Source organism: Trachinotus anak, unplaced genomic scaffold (genome assembly GCF_046630095.1).
Source record: "Trachinotus anak isolate AG129_WGS33_773 ecotype Australia unplaced genomic scaffold, CSIRO_AGI_Tana_v1 ptg000026l, whole genome shotgun sequence".
NCBI lineage: Eukaryota > Metazoa > Chordata > Actinopteri > Carangiformes > Carangidae > Trachinotus > Trachinotus anak.
Genome location: NW_027273877.1, coordinates 1,142,506 through 1,160,157, shown reverse-complemented (window position 1 = coordinate 1,160,157; position 17,652 = coordinate 1,142,506). Strand labels below are relative to the sequence as shown.

Sequence of the window (17,652 nt, the reverse complement as noted above, 5' to 3'; positions counted from 1 at the left end):
ATTACACAAAACAATATTAACCTTCCAGTTGTTTTAATAAAACATATATCAAACAAAGTTATGCAGCCCCTCCACTTAAATTGGGTTTTTGTCGTTTGGACACGAGCTGGCATCGAACCTGGGACTACGGGGCTGCGGAGGTGGGGACACCGCCCCCTCACCCATTCCCTACTGCGGACTTGGGTTTTTGTCGTTTGGACACGAGCTGGCATCGAACCTGGGACTACGGGGTTGCGGAGGTGGGGACACCGCCCCCTCACCCATTCCCTACTGCGGACTTGGGTTTTTGTCGTTTGGACACGAGCTGGCATCGAACCTGGGACTACGGGGCTGCGGAGGTGGGGACACCGCCCCCTCACCCATTTCCTACTGCGGACTTGGGTTTTTGTCGTTTGGACACGAGCTGGCATCGAACCGGGGACTACGGGGTTGGGGAGGTGGGGACACCGCCCCCTCACCCATTCCCTACTGCGGACTTGGGTTTTTGTCGTTTGGACACAAGCTGGCATCGAACCGGGGACTACGGGGTTGGGGAGGTGAGGACTCCGCCCCCTCACCCATTCCCTTCTGCGGACTTGGGTTTTTGTCGTTTGGACAGGAGCTGGCATCGAACCGGGGACTACGGGGTTGGGGGGGAGAGGACACAGCCCCCTCATCCACTCCCTACTGCGCAACTGCGTTTTTGTCACTTGGACACAAGCTGGCATCGAAGCAGGGACTACGGGGCTGGGGACACGGCCCCCTCACCCACTCCCTACTGCCCAATTGGGTTTTGGTCATTTGGACACGAGCTGGCATCGAACCGGGGACTACGGGGTTGTCGCTCATGTGACCACATTGTGGGGAGGAACTTAACCATTACACCACAAGTTCCTCCCTGAACAGACAAGTTTTCGGTTTGTATTTGAAGCTACTCTCTGGGTGTGGGGACTTTAAAAGTGTGAAGTTCAAGAGTTACATTCACCTGTGGGATTTGAACCCAGGCGCTCCAACAACAGGGTAGAATTCTATCCCTCTGAGCTATCAAGCTAGTCATAGACGCTCAGACTTTGTTAGAACTTTTGACTGTTTCCTTTGAGCGCTGTCCAATGAAGTTTAAAAACTGCATCCCACTGTGGGATTTGATCCAACAACCTTCAATAACAGGGTGGAGATCTACCCCTCTGAGCTATCCAGCAAACCACAGTTGTCAACACTTTGTTAGACCTTTTGACTCTTTCCTTTGAGCGCTGTCCCATGAAGTTTAAAAGTTGCATCCACCTGTGGGATTTGATCCCATAACCTCAAATAACAAGATGGAGATCTATCCCTCTGAGCTATCAAGCTAGGTACAATTGCCAATACTTTGTTAGACATTTTGACTCTTTCCTTTGCTGTTCCATGAAGTTTAAAAGTTGCATTCCTCCCTGGGGGATTTGAACCTCCAACCTTAAAATCTAGAGAAGAGCATTTTAGCTCCTCGAGCTACCAAGTTAGACATGAGAAAAAAATGATCTTTGACATTTTCTGTCATCTAGGTATTGGAGCAAACCAGCCAACAGGTTACTTCCAATGTTCTAAAATAGCCCCCAAACACTCTGAGCTCTGGAACTAGTTCAAATGAAGAAATAAAAAGTCTTTTTTAAAAGGTTTCCAGTTTTTGACATCAAAAAATGATGTAGATGGATTATCCAAGACTTGAACCAAGAACCCCTCACTTTTCTGTGGAACACACTACCACTCTGAGCCACTGGCATTAATGCAATGACCCATTCTTTGTTAAATATATCAAGTCTGTCCTTGGGTGTTGGACGCCAAAAGTAAAAAGAATAAGCAAGATTTGAACTTACAACCTTTGAGTTTCCAGAGTAGCCCACAAACACCATAAACCACTGGTGTTGGTACACCGTGAAAGTGTCATTGTAAGGTTTTGAGTCTTTTTCTCTACTTGCTCTACTTAAAATGTAACTGAGAATGGAACCCACAACCTGAAAACTTAGCACTAACCCTGTGAGCCACCATGTCACTCCTTTGGACACTGCTTCTTCGAGCAATCTGAAGACTACCTTCTGGGTTGTGGCCTTCAAAAATGATTCAGTCAGATGGGATTTGAACCCTTGTCCTCCAATTACCCTGTAAGGCATTTAACACCTTGAGCCATCAGAGCTGGATTTTTTTTGGAAAAAACTTTAGGTATTTCATTGAAATGACAGCCTCAGGTTCTCAGGCGGTGTTAACACAGATGCTGCACCAGTCCAGTGCCTGGAGGGGACCAGAGGCGTTCTACAGACCTACAGAGAAGATGCCATTCAAGTGTTTAGGCTCCCATGTAAGATAAAAAATATTTGTTGTTGGTTAAAGTCTGCGATACCAAAATCTTCTGTAAGAGACAGTTTAGAAGCAGAGAGGGGGAATCACAAGGGGATTGCTAGGTCTTATAATACAGGCTGCATTAGGGAATAGGGTGTAACCATCATCATCAGTATTAGTATTAGGAATAATGTATTTTTGCTATTTTTATTCTTTTTCTTCAGTATTCAGTTGATCTAAAGCCATGACACTGCACACTCTGACACACTGGGTGGCGATATCCACCTTTTAACATACACTGAGCCGCCAACAAACACACAGAAGAAGAACAACTCCTCAGGTGTGCTGATTGTGCACTGATGACCCCTCCTCCCTCTGTTGTTGTCTGTGTTTGCCTTCTCAGACAAACACATTTCCTAAGGGAAACAATTTAGTTTGAAAAATATCATTATTTCAGCTATGACAGGTGAGTTTTGCTCCAGCGGACACATCTTTCAACATTAAAACTATCTCTGTGTAATCACTTTGTGTTTAGCATCCTGGCATTTTACTTATTTTTCTGCCTTTGAATGAAGAGTGCTCTTTGTGTATGCAAAGATCATTAGAAACAACATTCACTACATCATTCACTTAAAATTGCTAGTGAATTTGCATCTGTTGATTGTCATTTTGCATCAAATCTTAGTCACTGTGCTTCTGTTTGTGGTTGTTTTGCGTCTCTTTGTAGTCATTTTGCTTCTGTTTGTTGTCCTTTTGTGCTTCTTTCTTGTCCTTTGTGCTTCTTTGTCCTCATTGTGCTTCTGTTTGTTGTCCTTTTGTGCTTCTTTCTTGTCCTTTGTGCTTCTTTCTTGTGGTTTTGCTTGTGTTTTTTGTGCTTTTGTGCGTCTTTGTTGTGTCATTCTTCCACTCTTTGTGCTTGTTTTACATCTTTATCCACATTTTTTGCAAAAAAAACACCAAATCAAATTAAATAACACTTATTTTCTCTTTTGTTTTGTAGATGGCTGCAGAACAATGGAACATTCACAAGGAGTCTTCAGGTCAGTCCAAATCCACAACAATATGCAATTTCTCACCTCCACATTTCACTGTCAGCTATCAATTCCACAAAACTTTCTTATTGTTCAATTTTTGACTCTCAGCTTTCTTGTACGTTAAATCAGATGCTGCACCGGTCCAGTGCCTGGAGGGGACCACGGACGCGCCACAGAGCCACGGACGGAGGAGACGGCCTTCCTGCGCTTCAGCTGGGACGTAAGATACAAAATATTTGAAATGTTGACTTGTTGCTTAAAGCTGCCTATCTCAGGCCTTGAAGCAACAAGTGAACATTTCAAATATTTTGTATCTTACCAGCACGCCTCCCTTACCAGCATGCTTTGATTCATGTATGTTTTAATAAATATAAAAAAAAAAAAATAATTTGAAATTTAACTGTTGTGGGTTGCATAACCCCCTGCTTTTGCCTCTCCCAACCTCAGGGAGGGGACATGGCCCCCCTCACCCATTCCCTACTGCCCAATTGGGTTTTTGTCATTTGGACACAAGCTGGCATTGAACCAGGGACTACGGGGTTGGGGACCCGGCCCCCTCACCCACTCCCTACTGCCCAATTGGGTTTTTGTCATTTGGACACGAGTTGGCATCGAACCGGGGACTACGGGGTTGTCGCCCATGCGACCACATTGTGGGGAGGAACTTAACCATTATACCACAAGTTCCTCCCTGAATGGAGAAGTTTTCGGTTTGTATTTGAAGCTACTCTCTGGGTGTGAGGGGGGGGGACTTTAAAAGTGTGAAGTTTAAGAGTTACATCTTTGTGTGGGATTTGAACCCAGGCTCTCTAACAACAAGGTAGAACTCTATCCCTCTGAGCTATCAAGCTAGTCATAGTTACTCAGACTTTGCTAGAACTTTTGACTGTTTCCTTTGAGCGCTGTCCCATGAAGTTTAAAAGTCAGATCCACCTGTGGGATTTGAACCCAGGACCTCCCACAACAGGGTAGAGGTCTGACCCTCTGAGGTATCACGCAAGCCATACCTGCGAAGACTTTGTTAGCCCTTTTGACTGTTTCCTTTGAGCGCTGTCCCATGAAGTTTAAAAACTGCATCCCGCTGTGGGATTCAATCCAACAACCTTCAACAGCAGGGTGGAGATTTACCCTTCTGAGCTATCAAGCAAGCCATAGTTCCCACTGCTTTGTTAGACCTTTTGACTCTTTCCTTTGAGTGCTGTCCCATGAAGTTTAAAACTTGCAAAATCCCTCTGTGGGATTCAATCCTACAACCTCAAACAACAGAGGTAGAGATCCATCCCTGTGAGTTATCACATCAGTTTTTTGAAAACTACTTCTTTGAGCAATCTGAAGACTACCCTCTGGTTTCTGGCCTTCAAAAAGGTTTGAGTCAGATGGGGTTTGAACCCTTGCCCTCCAATTACCCTGTGAGGCACTTAACCCCTTGAGCCACCAGGATTGGAGTTTTTGCAAAAAAAATTGGCCATTTGATTGAACCAACAGCCTCAAGCTCTCAGGCAGCGTTAACACAGGTGCTGCACCAGTCCAGTGCCTGGAGGGGACCGGAGACGTTCTACAGACCGACGGAGAAGACGCCGTTCCAGTGTTTGGGCTCTGATGTAAAATACAAAATATTTGAAATAATTAGTTGTTGCTTAAAGTCAAAGATACCAAAATCTTCTGTCAGAAACAGTTTAGAAGCAGGGAGAGCGCTCGGCTGCTGATGTTCTCTTGGTACCAGCTTGTATCTACAAATGTTAGACTCACTCAGACTCAACAAAGCTTTTCAATCTGGTCTCTCTCTCTCTCTCTCTCTCTCTCTGTGTGTGTGTGTGTGTGTGTGTGTGTGTGTGCGCGCGCGTGCACTTGTGTATGCTCCACCCCAACTCCTCAGGAGTGAAAAGTCCAACAAATCTTTGTCAGTGGTGTAACACTCTGGAAGATATACAACATATACTCATGCGTTGTAGGAAATATTATTTACAGAGGGAGAGACCAAGAAATACAACTTGAGGCAGGGCAGGCATGGAGTCTAAAATCATCATGCAGCACAGGACACAATTTCAGGGAAATTACAAGGGGATTGCTAGCTTTTATAATACAGACAGCATTAGGGAATAGGGTGTAACCATCATCATCATTATTAGTATTAGGAATAATATATTTTTGATATTTATATTCTTTTTCTTCAGGATTCACTTGATCTAAAGCCATGACACTACACACTCTCACACACTGGGTGGCGATATCCACCTTTTCACATACACTCAGCCGCCAACAAACACACAGAAGAACAACAACTCCTCAGGTGTGCTGATTGTGCACTCTTGACCCCTCCTCCCTCTCTTGCTCTCTGTGTTTGCCTTCTCAGACAAACACATTTTCTGAAGGAACTATTTACTTTGGAAAATATCATCCATGGAGCCCAAAAAATCGCAGTCCACGCTGATATCAATCAACACAAGGTGAACAAAAAACCAGGGGGTCAGCTTTCAGCTATGACGGGTGAGTTTTGCTCCAGCGTACACATCTTTCAACCTTAAAACTATCTCTGTGTAATCACTTTGTATTTAGCGTGCTGCCATTTTACTTATTTTTCTGCCTTGGAATCAAGAGCGCTGTTTGTGTCTACAAAGATCATCACAAACAACATTCACTACATTATTCACTTTTTATCGCTCGTCAATTTGCATCTTTTCATTGTCATTTTGCATCAAATCTTAGTCACTGTGCTTCTGTTTGTGGTTGTTTTGTGCTTCTTTGTTGATGTTTGTGCTTCTTTGTTGTTGTTCTGTGCTCCTTTGTTGTCCTTTGTGCTTCTTTGTAGTCATTTTCCTTCAGTTTGTTGTCCTTTTGTGCTTCTTTGTTGTCCTTTGTGCTTCTTTGTAGTCATTTTCCTTCTGTTTGTTGTCCTTTTGCGTCTCTTTGTTGTTGTTTTGTGCTTCTTTGTTGTCCTTTGTGCTTCTTTGTTGTTGTTTGTGCTTCTTTGTCATCATTTTCCTTCTGTTTGTTGTCCTTTGTGCTTCTTTGTTGTTGTTTTGTGCTTCTTTTTTGTTGTTTGTGCTTCTTTGTAGTTATTTTGCGTCTCTTTGTTGTCATTGGTGCTTCTTTGTTGTCCTTTGTGCTTCTTTGGAGTCATTTTGCTTCTGTTTGTTGTCCTTTTGTGCTTTTTTGTCATCATTTTGCTTCAGTTTTTTGTCCTTTTGTGCGTCTTTGTTGTGTCATTCTGACACTCTTTGTGCTTGTTTTACATCTTTGTAGTCACTCTGCCTCTGTTAATGCTCATTTTGCGTCTCTATGCACTTAGTTGAAAACTAATAAATCAAATTTATTGAGATTATTAACACTTATTTTCTCTTTTGCTTTGTAGATGGCTGCAGAACAATGGCACGTTGACAAGGAGCCTTCAGGTCAGTCCAAATCCACAACAATATGCAATTTTTCACGTTGACATTTGAGTTTCAGCTTTTAATTGTACAAAACTTTCTTATTGTTCAATTTTTGACTCTCAGCTTTCTTGTACGTTAACTCAGATGCTGCACCGGTCCAGTGCCTGGAGGGGACCAGAGACGCTCCACAGAGCCACGGACGGACGGAGAAGACGGCCTTCCTGCGCTTCAGCTCGAACGTAAGATACAAAATATTTCAAATGTTGACTTATTGCTTAAAGCCACCTATCTCAGGCCTTTAAGCAACAAGTCAACATTTGAAATATTTTGTATCTTGCCAGTACACCTCCCTGCACAACTTTGATTCATGTATGTTTTAATAAAACAGTTTGAAGGCTAATGTTGTTTTGTGTAATATAACCCTCTGGTTTCATCTCTCCAAACCTTGGGGAGGGGACACGGCCCCCTCACCCATTCCCTACTGCGGAATTGGGTTTTTGTCGTTTGGACACGAGCTGGCATCGAACCAGGGACTACGGGGTTGTCGCCAGGCGACCACATTGTGGAGAGGAACGAACCCATTACACCACAAGTTCCTCCCCAATTGGAGCAGTTTTGGGTTTGCATTTGAAGCTACTCTTTGGGTGTGGGACTTGAAAAGTGGAATCTTTAAAAGCTGCATCTTTTCTTGGGACTCGAACCCAGGACCTCCAACAACAGGGTAGAAGTCTGACCCTCTGAGCTATCAAGCAAGCCATAGTTGCCAAGACTTTGTTAGACATTTTGACTCTTTCCTTTGAGCGCTGTCCCATGAAGTTTAAAAACCACATCTGTCTGTCAGATTCGATCCAACAACCTTCAACAATAGGGTGGAGATCTACCCCTCTGAGCTATCAAGCTAGCCTTAATTATCAAGAGTTTGTTAGACCTTTTGACTCTTTCCTTTGAGCGCTGTCTCATGAAGTTTAAAAGTTACATCTTTCTGTGGGATTTGAACCCAGGACCTCCGACAACAGGGTAGAGCTCTAGCCCTCTGAGCTATCAAGCTAGCCACAGTTAGAAAGACTTTGTTAGACCTTTTGACTCTTTCCTTTGAGTGCTGTCCCATAAAGTTAATTTTTTTTTACCACTGGGTAAGGGGCAATGTTTATTACAATTTCTATGAAGTATTCTATCTTTCTTCTAAGTGTTGAACTTTAAAACGTGCATCCCTCCCTGCGGTTTGAACCACCAACCTCAAAACCTTGAGTTTAGTGCTCTATCTCCTTGCACACAAGAAAAGATGATCTTTAACATTTTCTGTCATCTAGGTGTTGGAGCAAACCAGCCGACAGGTTATTACCAACGTTCTAAAATAGCCCCCAAACACCCTGAGCTATGGAACTAGTTAAAATGAACAATTAAAAAGTCTTTTTTTTAAAGGTTTCCAGTTTTGGTCATCAAAAGTAGATGGACTACCCAAGACTTGACCCTAGAAACTCTAACTATCTAGTGTAATGCTTTACCACTCTGAGCCACTGAAGTTGACACAACAGCATGCTCTTTTTTCAAGGTTTCAAGTGTGTCCTTGGGTGTTGGCTGTGAACAGTAATACGAATAAGCAAGGTCTTTATCTCTCTCAGCAACAAATAGACCCACACACCAATAACTGGCCTTGAACCCACAACTTCTGCATTCCCAACCACCAACACAACACACTCTTGTACACCAACTGACACTGCATGTCCATCAACTGTCAACTTTACATTCACAAGCTCACATAGCAAACCAAAAAAAAAAAAATTGAATCATTCTCAATCCCAAGCCGTTTCTCTCTGTCTCACCTCTGAAGACATGAAGTGGCCCATCCCACTGTGGGCGCCCACAAAATAACAACCACAAAAAACAACACTATGGGTGACAGGAATAGCAGCAGGGACTTAAAGCACAAGGGACTAAAATTTTTTAGAATTTTATACAAATACCATAAAAGTCCACAATTTTATGAGAGGAACCCCATTCAGCATAGTGCCAGACATTATATGGAAGAACTGCATTTACACATTTAACACACAAAGGCATGATTCTACAAATTACTTGGAGGAACTACATTTAACACGCAAACACACATTATTTTGTTCAGCAGACTCACCACAGTCTCCTCCAGCCCCTTCAACTCCTCTCTGGCCAGTTCTCTTTGTTCATTCTGCAGCCTGGACACACAAACACACATATTATGACACAAACAACAAAACATATTAAGCTGCTCCATCAACTGTAAACTGGCACCTACATGAGTTTCTGCAGCTTCGCATCCTTCTCCTGCTCTTCAGCCTTCAATTTCTCATTGTCTGCCACGAGTCTCTCCTGCTCCAGTAACAAACCCTGGTTTAGACTTTGACAGAAACAAAAGAGGCAAAAATAAATACTTGAACAACATGACAGACTTTGTTGTTCTTGGCAGGGAGTATATTTATACTGTCTTGATGTTTCCTTACTCTGTCAGCTCATCCAGCATCCTCTGCTTGTCTTCAATCTCGTCTCGGAGGCGGCTGAGCTGCTTGTGATGAGCCTCCTTGTGGTTCTCCAGCTGCTCCTCCAGCGTTTTCTGGAAGAAAGAACACATTAGTGACACAACCAGTTCCTGCTGTGAGCAGACTGTGTTTTTTTAGGTCACCTTCATCTCCTCGCCTCCATCCAGTCTGCTGATGTCCTCCTTCTCCAGCCCAAACATCTCATGTCTTTTCTCTGAGAAATAACAAAGAAAAAAAAATAAACCAATAACAATTTTCTGAAATATGAGCGTATATAGGAAAACATGACTTTGATTAAATCGCTCACCCTGCGCCTGCAGCTTGGCGAGCTCCTCTGTAAGCGCATCCTGACTCTCCTCCAGCTGCCTCTTCTTCTGCTCCATGTTCTGCATGTAGTCAGTCAGAGACTTGATCTTGGCCTGGTGCTGAGCACAGAGGTGACAACATGGAGTTTGATTGATTGAGGAACAACCGAGGATTAAAACCCGCTCAAAAAGAATTGACTCACTGACCTACAGCTTTTGACGGCGCCCCTATTACACACCCTCAGTTACCAAGGTGACAGTTACCTGGGAGATGAGCAGCTGACAGGACGCCAGCTCCTTCTCATTGACCTGGATCTTCCGTTGGGCGTCGGCCTGAGCGCTCTCCAGCTGCTTGCTGCGGTTGACCAGTGACTTCACCTCCGACTTCATCTTGCTGATGTAGAGGCGAGCAACAGTGAACTCCTCCTCCACCGCCAAGCCGTTCCCCTTTGTCTCTGAGGACTGAGAGCGGAGGCGCAGGTTAGGGTGTGAGCTGGGACACGATGAATGTGTATGTAACTGTGTGTGTTCATCCTCACAGCAGCAGCAGCCTTGACATCACTGGTGCCAATGATGGCGCCAATGTCACTGAGGTCTCGCAGCAGTTGGTTGAGGACCTCAGCAGCTCTCTTCCTCTGCAGGCCATTCAGCTCCTGCAGCTGACTCAGCTCCCTCTGCACTGCCGACAGCAGCACCTGTCACACAAACACATACACACATACAAATCATTGACACAACACCTTAAACATCATGAAATGCATACAGGATGCATATAAAACAAAGCTGACCCACCGTCTTGTGCTGCAGCTCCTCAGTCAGCTGTAGGTTGGTCTGCTCTCTCTCCTCCACCTCCAGGCTCTTCCGGTCGTAGTTGACAGCCAGCTCCTCCAAGGCCTGCAGCACCTCCTTCACCTCCTCCTTGGCCAGCTCGTTCTCCGTCTGCAGCCGGCACAGCTCCTCCTGGATCTTCTCGTAGTCGCGCCGCGTCGACGCCAGCAGCTGAGATGATGTAAGGTGTCAGTAAATACATGCAAAAACAAGAAAAATGTGTATGTTGAATAAACACATACACATACACATAAATAATCCAACAACATCAGTTTGATACAAACAGAAAGGACAAACCTCCTCCTGATCCAGCATTTGCTCCTTGAGTTTCTCAGCCAGCTGACTGTGTTGGTTGATCTCATCATCCTGTAGAAATATATTTAATAAACCTTTATCCACACATATCCATGACATTTCAGAGAGGTATATATATGAAGGAAGCCTCACCTTATCATCCAGCTGTTTGTACAGGTTGCTGATGTCCTCCTCGAACTTGCTTCGCTCCTCATTGACAACTGAGACGCCTCCTCTGGCTGGCAGCAGGTTGTCGATGATGGGGGTGTTGTCGTACGGCTCGACATTCTTCTGGTCTTTAGAGCTCAGCTGCTCCTCCTCAGGAACGTTCTCCCCTGCAGGTTACACTCATCTGTTAGCTCATTTACTCATTCATTCACAATATTCAATAAAAAAAAATCACAGCATCACAGTCTTGTGATTGCATTGTATAGGTTTGCTTCAATAGTGATTAAAGCCACCAGCAAATGACAAGATGGAGAAGAGGAGAGACTGAAAAGGTAAAGTCATTAAATGGCTCAGCAAGAAGCCAGCGGCTGAGTCATGACAGAAACACTGCATCAGCATACTGCCTGTGTGTGTGTGTGTGTGTGTGTGTGTGTGTGTGTAGAGCTAATTTGTTGCTAAGGAGGGGGAGTGTTATCAGAATCCACAAGGGAATTACAAAATAAAAAACAACATCCAGAGAGAGGTAGAGAGGGATCCAGAGAGAGAGAGAGAGTGAGAGAGAAAGAGAGGAGGGTAGAGAGACACGAACACAAAGAAGAAAAGGGAGAGGGGGAGGAGAGGCTTCAGTGGTTGCCATGCAACAGAGATGGGAAAAAGGCAGAGGGATGCTGTGCAGGAGACACTGCTCAGCAGAAAGGGAAGAAGTGGCTACAGACAGTACAATGGCCTGTAGTGTGTTCAAATACAATCTGCCTGACATCTGTCGGACACACTGTAACACACCAGACTGGGCAGGTGACACAAAAACACACAATCCCCAGCCACAGTGGCAGTGTGTGTCCCAAACTCTTTATATCTCACCGTTCCTCCAGCGGTTGAGCTCGGCCTCCAGCCTCTGGATGATGCTTTTCAGGCTCTTGTTCTTCTCCTTCTCCTTCTCGTATTTCTTCTTCCACTCCTCGGCCGTCAGCTCCAGGTTCACACACACTGTGTTCTTGATGGTCTTGGCTCTAAACAGTTGTAGGCCGAGAGCAGAGTTATATTTGTAGTTGAATTGAACAGGTTACTTTAAAGCTCCTGCACACACACACACACACACACAGTCCACCCACACAGCTGTTTCAATGGGACCTTCACTTCATCGTACTGCAGAGCTGAGCTGTCTGTTCATCTTTGAACTGTGCAAAATGACTTTAAATCTGTTTAATTTAACATATGGGAAAAAGTTGCTCTTCTGCCCCCACAAGCTCCTTTTTTAGTGTTAACTGTATTTATCGTTTATATAATTCTGCATGCTCACTGCGCAATGCACAGATTGTGAGTCTGACATGTTGTTCTCTTCCAGAAGAACTCCAGCCCTCCAGATCTTTCCTCTAATGATGGAAATCTGATTGGAGACTGAAACTTCTCATTTCCGCTCCAAGGGCAGATGGCTCATCAGTCATCTCCCATCACTGCTGCCACTGAATGCTTTATTACGTAAGCGCTTTGACCTTGGACACCGTTGACACTGCTGGATTTGTTTGCCGCTGCACACTGGCCACACAGTATTTCACTCATGAAAATGGAGACATGATGTTATCTTGCATCCAAAAGGAAAAATTTTACCTCGTGACATTATAGCACCACAGTGGTGGATATTCTCTCCAGATGCACAAAAATACTTCAATAAAACTGCACTGTCATAGTGTCACTGTCTGAATTAATGAAATAGCTGGTGGTGGCTCATCACAGGGATCTTTAAATAGGAAAAAACCCAGATGCACAGCAGGAAACTCAGCGCCATCTGGCTGCTAGTTTCCAGCACTGACGTCAGCCAGAGTCCTGATGAGGACCTTCACACACACTATCAACACACACACACACACACACACTGTTGATTTGCTTAAGTCTCAATGAAAAAAAAACAGGGAGTAAACTTTTCTATCCACAGAAACACCTTGAGTCAAGATTTTGTCGTAAATATGTGTTTTCTGTTTCATTCAGTGCTCTTGTTGTCATTTGTTTGACTGATGCCTTCTGCTTTAAACACCACCACCAGAGGAGCCACATGGTCGCTCTTGCACGTACCTCTGTCCAAACATGAGCGTGGACTTGGTCTCAGCTTCGTTGTAGATGGACGGCGAGCAGCAGATGATGATGGTGGTGCGACAGTTTCCTCCCAGAGAGTCCTGCAGGATCCGGGTCATCTTACTGTCTCTGTACGGCACGTGGGTTTTCTGAAACACACAATTCAGCAGGTGTTGGATTGGTGTTGCGTTTCTTCAGATACATGGGGAGACAGGATGATGATTAACTTACTGTTCCTTCGGCCAGAGCTGAGATGACGTTTCCCAGCGCAGACAGAGATTTGTTGATGTTCTTGGCTTCATCCAGCACTGCTCCTTCAGCTCCTGTTTTACTGACCTGTTCAAACAGCCAATTTACAGCTTTTACACTTTTCAATTCATAAAACTCAACCGGAACAAAACATTAACTCCACCTAAGACTGACCTTCTCGCTGCCAGCCAGGTCGACCAGGTAGAGCTTCCCTGACAGCTTCTTCTCCGTCTCGATGTTTTCCTGTTTGATGTTGATGAGGAAGATGCTGTGGCTGCGAGAGCTGTGCTCATTCATGTCTGGAGAATGATAAAAAATAATAGTTACAGCCACAGCAACCGCTAGCAGCTCCACAACCATCTCATGGACTGAAGTTGTGAACTAACCAAACAAAAGAACAACACTTACAGAGACCTACATTATCATTAGTGTGGATGAAAGTGGCAAGAAAGACATTAAAATGACACAGATACATACTGGTCACTGCCACGTGACGATTGGCTTTGCCCTCATCAATGACATCCATCACCTCCTCTGGACTGGACACAAAACGCTCAGTACAACCCTGAGAGAGACAAACAGAGAGAGAGAATGTGCTTTATTCTGAAGGGTCTCTCTTCAGTGACAGTGATGTTAAAAACAATAGCTAACAAATGTAGATTGATTAAAGATATCAGTCTCAACTCTGAATCTTATCTCAAGTCCACCAACCTTGACATAGGGCACTCTGTTTTTGTCTTCATGCACAGAGAGGTTTGTCTTCGACACTTTAAATAGAGCAGAGATCACACAAGTCACATGCTGACACTTGAAAATTACTTTTAACATATTCTGACATTTATCTTGACTGCTGCACACTCACCGTCCAGCAGGTCTCTGATTTTGTCCAAGTAGATTTCAAAATAAGAGACCTGCACAGAGAAACAGGTCAGTAACAATCACATTTCCCATCCAGGTTTGTGCTGTGAGAAACTTTTTTTTTTTTTTAACCTTGATGTGAAACTCGAGGTTCTCGTCCATGGAGTAGATGTGGTCGAAGATGTCGTGGGCGATGCGAGGGATGATTCCCATCAGCTGGGGGTCGTGCAGCTTGCCCTGAACACAGCAGTGGATATTGACATTTTAATACAAAATGTACATTTACTACAACATATAAAGGTGAAGTGAAGCAGAGGTTCTTCATCACAGTTCAGAGAATTAAACAGAGGCTTCAGGCTGTCTCTGTGGATTAGTCTACTCGCTGAAGTCATTTCCACTCACGACGAACGATGCAGGATGCTGATCTCCTCTTTGTCTATTTTCCCTACTTTATAAATTACACTCACAATTAAACAAAAACTCCTCAAACACAGTGAATTTGGACATCGGTGCCTTGCTGAAAGGCTTTGCTGTTTGCAGGAATTAAACCCTCCTGGTGCAGGACGGGTCTGCACTGTAAGACCTTGTATGGATTTAGTGTTTGGAATAAGTCTGTTACACAATGGCGGCTGAGCTCTAAACTTCTGAGTGGAGAGAGAGACTCACAATAAAGGTCACTGCCTACTGCACTGCCACTCTTTACTCGAGGATTGATCAATCATCTCTGAGTCTCTCACCTCCATGGTGTGCGTCTTCCCCGAGGACGTCTGTCCGTAGGCGAAGATGGTCCCGTTGTAGCCGCCGAGCACATCTGGAATAACACAAAATCATTATAAGCATATGTGTTCTTAGCTCAGCACAATAATACGCAGAACTGGGCTCCTTAGAACCAAGTCTGACTCAATTCTTAAAATATCTTCTTTTCACTGCAAGGAACTTCATATATAAATAATTATTAAGGTCAATAAATAAACAATATAGACAAGAGAAAATATTGCACAAGTTAGTGCATGTGTCAAATACTCTGCCTTAAAGTCAGTTGGATAAAAAGTCATTTCTACAGCTGCATCATTAGAGAGTTGAGGATAAAAGATGGAGGACAGATTAAGTCTGGGTGCACATATACAGTAGATTAACGTTACGTAAGGACAATGTTTCCTCCGCCTCCCTCCAGCAGCTGTAACCTTCCTACCGTACCTTTAACTATCTGTTTGGCACACTGGTCGTACACTTGTTCCTGCGACGTGTTTGGAGGCAGCACGCGGTCAAACACGTAGGGTTTACCCTGTTTCAGACCAACACACACATTAACACACATTAATAACATGACGGTGGACTGCAATACAACAAACATCATCACCACCAACGTAAAAATAACATCTTATTTCTGTATTGTTTTTATTGTGCTCCATTGTCTTTGTGCTACAAATAAAGTCTGAGTGATTGATAACAGCTCTAAAGTAAATGTAGTACAGTAAATGTATATTATAGTAATATATTATACTGGAAGTACTAAAGTAAAAGTAGCTCAGTATTTGAATAAGTGTATTTAGTTAATATTCCACCACTGTGCACAGAATCCTGAGCTGTAAACGCTCCAATAACTTCCAGGATCTGTCAGTCTGACCATCCATCACTCCTCCTCCAAGAACTGATTCTATGTCTCTGGGGAAGAAGCATCACTGCTGTGAAAAGCAGCTCTCAGCACTTGGAAGCAGCAACAGCAGCACTCTCGCTCTCTTTGAACCCAGAAAACGAGGCGGAGAAACCACTGACACCGACGGTACCAGAGTGTGCGGCCTCTGTAATGTGTTCGTGCAGCTCGTCCTGGCAGAGCAGGAGTGTGAAGGGCTGCTGGTGGCGAGAGGGTGGACAGACGTGGAAAGTACAAACAGAGCCTCTCAGGTACAATGTCTGCAAGAAAATCTCACCTAAAAGACAAGGGTGGGGGGGTGGGGGGTTACTGAAGAAAGGATCAAACAACCTTTTGTGGAAATAAATAGAAGCTCCACAAAGACAGAAAGAACTCAGTTTTTCAGACTGGATATTTTGAGAGATAAAAGTAGGTTCAGGTATTAAACAGCTTTGTCATCATCTGTGTTACCTCCACCCACCTGGAACTGCAATGAGCAGAAGCTCCCTCTGTACAGTGACCTGTGTATGGTTTCACACTGTGGTTAAGCACAGTATTGATGTAACCTTCCCTAACTTCCTGTGGCCTCCTGAATCAGCACTTTTATAATGGCGAGTCGGTCTGAGCATAACCTTTGACCCCCTCCAAATGATTACGCCCTCACAGTGATCCTCTGCAGCAAATCTCTGGATCAGTTTTAATACAAAAGCTCTGAACGTCTGAGTTAGAATTAAAGTTCAATTTTCAAAACACAAAATAAAAGACTTTTAAATCTGTTTGTCTCCTGTGGTACCACTGTAACATTACATTAAAAAAAATAAACATTTTCGAGACTTAATTTAGATTTAGATGTAAACACATAAGAATATCAGTTTGTCTCTGGTTTTTATTTCATCGAACTATTGGAAATGTAGATTGTAAATGCTGCAGTGAGAAGCGGAGTCTGTTGAGACCTAAAGTATTCCCAGTTGTGTTGACAATGAGTCAGTGTTTGTGCCCACGGCTGCAGAGAGACACGACAGTCTGAGATCCCTCTTGTTTGAATATGTTGAGGAAATATTGAATTATTAGATTTAGGGTCAGTACGGCAGCAAAACTGATGCTGACTGGAGTTTTATTCATCATCACTCAGCCTTTATAGAGAAACCTCGAGAAGCGTGAGCTGACAGGAGATCACTGCAGAATTTATCCACTGTGCCGACACTATCTCACCGTGATGCCGTCTGAAAGAAATGTTCCTGTGAAATCTGCTACAACTACACAACAGGCTTGTTGCGCACTTGGCACCCCCGCCTGCCTGCAGAGCTCCAGGACACTTTCCTCCTCCAACACACTGCAGGGTGTGTGTTGTTCACCCCCTCCAGCATCACAACAACAACAACAGTGAGAGGGCACACTCACCGTGATGACCACGGTGTCGTCCTCCTTGAATTTGGGGATGTATTTGTCTCCTCTGGTGATCTCGGCCTCATTCAGGGGCCTGAAGCGGCACATCACTCTCACCCCGCACTCCGCCGCATCCACCATGGCTGCTGGCTCTGTTTACACCGCCCCTCCAAGTGATGCTGTTAACACACACACACACACACTAACAAGCAAATCAAACAGGCCAGGAACCAGTCGAGGAAGAGTCTGTCTCTGGCAGGGTGTTGCCTAAAGTGAGGTTCAGGGACCTTCAGCGGGGCCTTGATAATTGTCCCTGCGTCCCGGGCCAGCTGAGAGTTCACAGGTCACTAAATCACAGGCTCAGGTCCTGACTGGCAAACACACGCTGTCCCTGCGGCAAAGCGTCGGGCCCGCGGGCTTCCTCACGGCGGGGAAGTTCAGAAGCCTCCGATGCGCAGCGCGTCCTTCAGCCCAGCCGAGCAGCTGCGTGTTTCCCCGGCTGCGCCATGGTCTCAGCGGATCGGCCGCAGCTCACACACCGGCCCGCGTCCCGGTGCAGCGGACACACGCACGATCGCGTCGGCGGCGGACCGAGGCGTGTTTGTGTCGGTTAACGGCGGCGGCTGCGGCGGGGGCTGCCCGGTCAGCAGGAGG

General features: G+C 44.7%; 1 protein-coding gene and 1 long non-coding RNA gene across 3 annotated transcripts in view; one reads left to right on the top strand and one right to left on the bottom strand.

Moving 5' to 3' along the window:
* LOC139609478 (kinesin heavy chain-like) overlaps positions 1–17,389 on the bottom strand; it is a 37,980-nt gene extending 20,591 nt beyond the window's left edge. Inside the window, exons 1-21 of the mRNA XM_071464128.1 lie at positions 17,014–17,389; positions 15,177–15,264; positions 14,717–14,790; positions 14,112–14,216; positions 13,984–14,032; positions 13,833–13,888; positions 13,599–13,686; positions 13,296–13,420; positions 13,104–13,208; positions 12,873–13,021; positions 11,664–11,812; positions 10,788–10,969; positions 10,638–10,706; positions 10,305–10,511; positions 10,052–10,207; positions 9,777–9,974; positions 9,515–9,632; positions 9,351–9,421; positions 9,172–9,281; positions 8,967–9,068; positions 8,826–8,886 (exon numbers count right to left, since the gene is read on the bottom strand). Of these exons, the coding sequence (XP_071320229.1) occupies positions 8,826–8,886; positions 8,967–9,068; positions 9,172–9,281; positions 9,351–9,421; positions 9,515–9,632; positions 9,777–9,974; positions 10,052–10,207; positions 10,305–10,511; positions 10,638–10,706; positions 10,788–10,969; positions 11,664–11,812; positions 12,873–13,021; positions 13,104–13,208; positions 13,296–13,420; positions 13,599–13,686; positions 13,833–13,888; positions 13,984–14,032; positions 14,112–14,216; positions 14,717–14,790; positions 15,177–15,264; positions 17,014–17,139 (2,388 nt within the window). The 5' untranslated portion in view covers positions 17,140–17,389. The remainder of the gene's footprint in view (positions 1–8,825; positions 8,887–8,966; positions 9,069–9,171; positions 9,282–9,350; positions 9,422–9,514; positions 9,633–9,776; positions 9,975–10,051; positions 10,208–10,304; positions 10,512–10,637; positions 10,707–10,787; positions 10,970–11,663; positions 11,813–12,872; positions 13,022–13,103; positions 13,209–13,295; positions 13,421–13,598; positions 13,687–13,832; positions 13,889–13,983; positions 14,033–14,111; positions 14,217–14,716; positions 14,791–15,176; positions 15,265–17,013) is intronic.
* On the top strand, positions 1,958–7,996 carry LOC139609832 (uncharacterized). Of its 2 annotated transcripts, XR_011685371.1 has the most exons (4): positions 1,958–2,308; positions 5,677–5,810; positions 6,676–6,715; positions 6,839–7,996. It is a non-coding gene; the product is annotated as an uncharacterized lncRNA (long non-coding RNA). The 2 variants fall into 2 exon arrangements; XR_011685370.1 differs by lacking the exon at positions 1,958–2,308 and having other exon boundaries at positions 5,519–5,810; positions 6,839–7,993.
* Positions 17,390–17,652: the final 263 nt, after the last annotated feature.